The sequence below is a fragment of the Cryptomeria japonica genome, chromosome 4 (genome assembly GCF_030272615.1).
Source record: "Cryptomeria japonica chromosome 4, Sugi_1.0, whole genome shotgun sequence".
Lineage (NCBI taxonomy): Eukaryota > Viridiplantae > Streptophyta > Pinopsida > Cupressales > Cupressaceae > Cryptomeria > Cryptomeria japonica.
In genome coordinates this window covers 216,777,506-216,784,608 of record NC_081408.1, presented here as the reverse complement: position 1 = coordinate 216,784,608, position 7,103 = coordinate 216,777,506, and the positions used below count along the sequence as shown (strand labels likewise).

At 39.4% G+C, this 7,103-nt stretch overlaps 1 protein-coding gene across 1 annotated transcript; it reads right to left on the bottom strand.

The window, feature by feature from the left end:
- Window positions 1–340: 340 nt before the first annotated feature.
- Window positions 341–1,309, bottom strand: LOC131875032 (UDP-glycosyltransferase 85A1-like). The gene is made up of 2 exons (XM_059219033.1): window positions 830–1,309; window positions 341–601 (listed from the first exon to the last, which is right to left on the bottom strand). Exons 1-2 carry the CDS (start codon window positions 1,307–1,309, stop codon window positions 341–343), a joined length of 741 nt encoding a protein of 246 aa, XP_059075016.1.
- Window positions 1,310–7,103: the final 5,794 nt, after the last annotated feature.

Sequence of the window (7,103 nt, the reverse complement as noted above, 5' to 3'; positions counted from 1 at the left end):
AAGTTTTGGTCTGACGGTCACCTTATTAGAACTTCATAGCTCAGATCACTTTGATGGAATGGATATTTCTGAATCCTTCACTCAGTCAAATGATTTAGGCCTAACCAATTACTATGAAACCCTCCAATCCATCTTCTTGATTATGAAATACGAATGTCAGATGACTAATACAATTTCGTTTCAAGAAACTTTAGTTTGTATTTGATGTGATTAAGTTAGATCATCATTTCAGGAACCATCAATGCTAGTTAAAGCAAACAACTTTTGAGATCTTAAGCAAGACCATGGCCAAGTTAAAGTATCCCATCTCTGTCTGTAATGACTGTAAACAGTTATTCCCTTATTCCCCTGTTTTCAATTTTAAAATACTTAAAATTTCAGACATCTCTGCTAAACACAAACAATTCTGCCAAATGACAGTCATACCGTAACAGGGATCACTGCAAACTGTTCTGGCAACATTTTGCAAACTGTTCTTGTTACAAACTGCCTCGCGGCTCGCAGCCTTTGGCAGGGACTGACCCTTGTTAAAATTGAATTTAAAGCTGAAATTAATAGAGATTCCATTAATAGCAGCTGGAGCTATAGCTACTAGTACACACTAAAACAACAAGAATTTGATGAATAAACAACTGCGTAAAACAACCCACCAGACAGAGAGAAAGAAAGTCACAATCAAGTTTATAAATTAAGACAAAACAATGGATCAGGGCTCTATTAAACTCGCGCAGAAATTATGTTAACTAAAAATATTTGATAAATAAGACTAAAAGCGAGGCATGAAATACTATTGGAACTCGATTTATCAAATTGCTTTCAGAATATTCACTAGCACTTCCAAATTAGTTGCAGACCCTCCTCCTTTACTCACTTCCTCCTCGGCCAAATCCCTAAATCTCATTGCTACTTGTCTTGCTCTCAAACCCTCATCCCCTTCCATCAACATTCTCACCTTCATCTCTACTTCTTCAGCTCTTATAATCCTTTTCCCATCCTCTGCATTTTTCAGCCCTAACGCAAACTTCAACTCCTCCACCATGAATCTGCAATTGTAAAACTGGTCCGCTGCAAGAGGAAATCCCAACATGGGAATACCCGCCGAGACACTTTCCATGACCGCATTCCACCCGCAGTGGCTCAAAAACCCTCCTACGACAGGGTGTTTCAGAACCTCCGCCTGCCTAAACCAGGGCGCAATTACCCCCTGCCCTTTACATTCCTCCAAAAATCCAGTCGGCAACATCTCTGAGACATGACCCGCCTCTTTATCTGGACGAAGCGCCCACAGAAAATAGCACCCGCTCTTCATGAGACTGTCTGCTATTTCCCTTACCTGAGATCTTTCCAGTCATGAAGCTCCCGAAGGAAACATAGATAACCGACCGCGCTGGTTTGCAATCCAGCCATTCAATACGTCTGGAGCTTTGAAGAGGAACCCATGTTCAAGGGACCCACATTGTAAACGGGGGTTTTGTGGCGTTGTATCTCCACTACTTTGCAATCCAAGGCGTAGAAGGAATTCGCCACAATCCAATCGGTTGTACTCACATTGGCCAAACACTCTGTAATTTCATTGCGCAATGGAGAATATGTTGGTTATGGAGGCGATGTGGCAATATAATCCTTCCATCCTTCCAACCCTGCAATGGGGAAAAAACAAACAATCAATTATTTCTTCCCACGAAATCAATCAATTGCAACAATTAATTCAAGTTTTCCTTTTACCTTGACCCTTTTGGTTCCTCTACTCGGTGTGGCTACGAAGTCCCTTTAGTTGTGTGGTTTCCCACCAAGGGTACTATTTTCTATTGGCAGTTTATTTCTTTTATTATCATGGCTATGAAGACAATTGTAGCCCCTACCACTACTTTCCTTTTGCACATTCCCTGTGTCATGCTGCTTCAAACTCCTCTACTCAATTTTGACGGTCCTATGGAGGGGGACCTTTAAGCTATGGTGGGTGGCATCCTTAAGTGTTTTAGGTCTCTTTTGATGAATAAGTGATGAACAGCTAGTACCAAACCGATACTGAGAGGGGGGGGGGGGGTGGGTGAATCAGTACAGGCAAAAACACTTTTCCTGAACCGGTTTGATTGCAAACAGTGCACTTGACTGGCAAACGCTAACACCGGTCTAAACCAAATTACTAACGGTAAAACACAGTGAAAATGTGAAGGACATAAACCGGTAGCCCTTAGCTTTCCATACAATCTAATACCTCATTTCCACTTCACCCTTATGCATAAACAGGTAATCTATCATCAAAATATAATGACTGCTAGTTCAACATATTTTACCAGTTTGACATAAAACACTAAACCATCACATGAAAGGCATCACACATGACACATTGATTTTTCACGTGGAAACCCAACTGGGAAAAACCATGATGGGGATGAATACCCACAAGCTATTCTTGAACTCTTTTGAAGTCCGCTCTGTTAGGAGCCTAGTCCGGTTAGAGACTTTTACAATAGGTTATGCTAGGAACCGATCCTGCTAGGGATCACCCGGTTAAGGGATGGCTAAATACCCGGTTAAAGGTTAGAACCCTGTTAAAGGTTACCTCGCAAGAGGATTTGAAGAACACATTAAATTGAGTCACCCTGTTAAAGGATTTACACAAAAGCCTGTTAAAGCTACCCGATTAAGGGATTTTCCAACTACTGAAATGGTTAGAAGTCAACAGATAATACATTGATCTGATAAAAACACTCAATGCCAAGGCAGATCCACTTTAGCTCCTTTTCTTCTACAATCACACTCTGCAGATATCAACACACTTCTCCGGTCTGACAAGATTCAAGTATCACTCATTGGGATACACACATACCATTTGCCAACAACTTCAAAATGAAAAACATCATCGACTTTATAGGAAACAGATAGGTCGGTAGCATAAGCCCTAAACCCTAAACATTTAGGTTTTACAATCCAGTCGGTTCAATCCTGACCATTAATCACACTGCATCGAATACAACAATCTTGAACCGATCTCAAGACGTTCTCCAACGTTCATTCTTTGCCGCTTCAGGAAGCTGATAACTCATCACGCGATCTCCACCATTTACAGAGACTTCGCACATTCTCGAGGTAGATAAGATCACTCTCCATGCAAGATCCTCAAGGAAATCCTTCACGTGCACAAGGCTGACGTGGCAACACTTATCTGGTCTTCATACAATGCTAACTCATCACAAGATGTCATCGGTTGAATCGCACAAGCTTGGAATGCATCAACCGGAAACCCTGAAGTTGAGACTACCAACTGGTAGTCATGCCCAATGGAACCCCAATACAAAACTTCCATTTACCGGATCTCATACCAACATGTCGATTCACCTTGAACAAACATACCGATTCACTTTTTCACAAATACCGGTTTACATCATCATACCGGTTCTCTTGCCAGTTTGCTTACTACACCATATCGGTTCATACTTCAGCATATTGACATCAATGACAACATACACTATCATCATGTCATCATGCTCTGCACATATGCCAACATCTTTGGCATGGTAGCATTTTCTTCCCCTTTGAGAGACTGTCATTCAATTCTCTCTTCTTGTTTGGATTTGGTACTGAAAGTGTATTTTGTTTTGCTCCTTCTGGGGACCTTATGGAGGTTGGTTTTGAAGTTGCATTTCTCATAAAGGTCTCTGTCATGATCTTATTTCATAAATTTCAAAAGTGATTTTTTTTTTTAAAAGATAGAAATATGTGTATATATTTTTAATTATATCTTAAATATGCATAGAAAATGTTACAACTGATTATCTTATATCAATTTAAAATTCTTTATTGTTTGTTTTGTATAATTGACACAAATTGAAAGATAATAAAATATTAATTTTGATTAGCTCATTTAGATAAAAAAAATAAAATGGAACAAATTATAATGCATGCATAGGATCACACAAGAAGCCCCAAATTCTATTAGGTCAACACTTTATAAGGTATGCATTGACAATCACATCATCTGATAATATTTTTCATAATCCCCATTTATATCATTATTTTTTCTATCTTCCTCCTCAAATGCCTTTTAAAAAACTAGACTTTCCATTGATCCAATATTGAGCCATGGATTTTCTAGAATATTTGAATGTCTTGTTATATTTAGATCTTAACATTTTAGTCTTATTTCAATGGTTTCCTACCAGGCGGAAGAGATACCAAATCCCAGGTATTATTTTTCATCAATGCATCCATTTCTTCTTGCATCACGGACATCCATTGATCATGATGAATATCACTACAAGCCTGTTTAAAATTAACCGGCTCTGTTTGTTCAGTAATCACAGATTCAGGGCACTCAGGTAATAACATTTCATAATCCTTGAATTCGGCCAGAGGTTTCCTCTGCCTCGTAGACTTTCTTAAGTGACCAAAATCAGGACTACTAAAGATGTCTATCATCTGCAATTTGGAAGGATTTTCCCCCGTATTTGAAGGGCACACCCCTATTCCAGAATGATCCCCTGACTTTTGTGTGCCTACTGCCTGCGAATTATTCAAAGCACCTCTGGATTCAACAGAGGAAAAACTACGAGCTGAAGACATGGGAGAGGAGCCACGGGCCTGATCAAGCTGTAGCTCTTCTTCAACACCCGTGGGCTCCCTTGAATTGAAAAAATGTTGTGCACACTCCCTTGACTGTCCAACACCCTGCATATGTTGAACGCCTTGCATAGTTTTAATACCCTATATATCTTCAATGCCTTGCAAATTTTTAGCACCTTTGATACCTCCAATGCGCTGCAGATTTGTAGTGCCATGGACATCTCCAATGCCTTGCAGATGTGTAGCACCTTATACATCTCCAACGTCACATGACATAGTGTGGGGTCCAGCACAAAACCCACGTAATGGCATGGCGTGGGGAGTAGGGGCATCTGTCGTGGCATCCAAACCTGCCATGTTACCTCCTGCAGAGCCGTGTAAAGAATTTGTTGGTCCATACAATAACTCCCTATGTCGTGAGAGGAAAGGACACGCAGTCGGAGCAGAAATAATGTTTGTTTCCTCATTAAGATTAGTGGCCATACTGCTCGATGGAGAGGATGACGTAGGAATGGGGAGATGTGTTAAAACATAGGTGGGAGAAGAAGAAGGCACTGAATGATCTTCTGAAGAAGTTTGTTCAACGATACCATTATTAACTATATCTGCTAATAGTATATATTCGGTGATGTGCCTTACCTGTTCCTTCAATCGTGGAAACACTCTCTCATTAAAAATAACATCTCTGCTACGAAGTATTTTCCTGTCAACTGGATCCCATAATCTGAACCCATATTGGTCTTCACCATATCCCACAAAAATACAACGCTTGGATGGATCCCATAATCTGAACTCATATTGGTCTTCACCATATCCCACAAAAATACAACGCTTGGATTTGGTGTCCAATTTGGTTCGTTTCTCTTTGAGGATAAGGGCAAAGGCTTCACAACCATACACACGGAAATGACTGTAGGTTATTCTTTTGCCCAACCACTCTTCCTCTGAAATACCAAAATTCAATTGAGAGGATGGACTCCGATTAATCAAATATATCGTTGTATTGCAAGCCTCTGCCCAAAACTCTTTACCCAGTCCAACATTGGAAAGCATACACCGTACTTTTTCCAAAATCATTCTATTTAACCTCTCCGCTGCTCCATTCTATTGAGGTGTAAACAAAACAATTTTAACTCTTCAAATGCCATTATCTGCACAGAAAGTATCAAACTCTAATGAATAGAATTCCCCAATATTATCGGTTTGCAAAAACTTAATGTTATAGCCACTCTGATTTTCAACTAGAGCTTTAAAAAATTTGAATTTACTAAACACTTCAGCTTTTTTATTGAGCACGAAAATCCAAACCTTCCTGGTGCAATCATCAAGAAAGGTTACAAAATAATTTGCACCTCCAAGAGAGGTTACCTCAGTTGGTTCGAAGAAATCCGAATACACGAGCTCCAAAGGTGACGTATCCTTGTCACGACCCATCTTCAAGAAGTTGATCCTCTTTTGTCTGCCATAAAGACAATGTTAACAAAAGTCGAAATCTACTGATTTCAAACCAAGTAATTGGTCTCTTTCGATCATCACTTCTAGGCCTTTCCTACTCATATGGTTGAGCCTTTGATGCCAAAGTTTGGAGTCACCATGTACAAGTAGCATAGCAGCTCCCACTTCACCAAGATTTTCTAAAACATAAAGAATACCAACTTTATTGCCCTTGGCAATAGCCATGGAACCTTTCGTTACTTTTCAAGTATCCTTAAAGAAGAAAGTATGACAATCTTGTGAATAAAGATGACTCATAGAAATCAGATTTAGATATCTTTAATTTAGGAACATGGCGAACATCTTTTAACAACCATTTACGTCCTCCTTTCAATGGTAATAAAATATCCCCTTTACCAATAATTTCACAAGATTTGTTATCTCCCAGATATACAGTTCCAAACTGACCTGCTTGATAATTAGAGAAGGCCTTCGTAAACGTCGTAAACAAAGTAGCATGAAAGGAGGCTCTAGAGTCTATAACCCACGAATTTGAAGTAGTTTCACTTGTAGACAAAACCAAAACACTATCATCTTTATCGTAGGTCGTATTAGCCTTGCTATCTTTGACCTTCTCTTATGCCTTCTTGTAGGAATTATAATTCCTTTTGGTGTGGCCAACCTTGCCACAAAACCAACAATCACCAAATTTACCTCTGGATTTTGACCTCTTAATAGATTTCAATCTTCTTCAATTGTTCTCTTTGCGTCTCTTTTCAAGTCCCCCTCTGCTAACAATAGTTAGAGCTTCAGCGGAGGAAGGGTCTTAGTTCTTCCTACATATATCTTCACTAAGGAGTGTGGCTGCTACATCATCAAACTTCAATTTACTTTTGGCAGCCATAGAGTTGCTCACCACCATGACAACTCCTTCCCAAGTATTCAACAACAAACACAATTAAAAAATTGCCTTAATTTCATCATCCAAGCTAATACCCACCGAAATTAGTTGAGTAACCAATGTGTTGAATTCATTAAGATGGTTGGACACAATTCCACCTTCATTCATTTTTCAGATTGTCTAATTTCTTCATAATGAATAC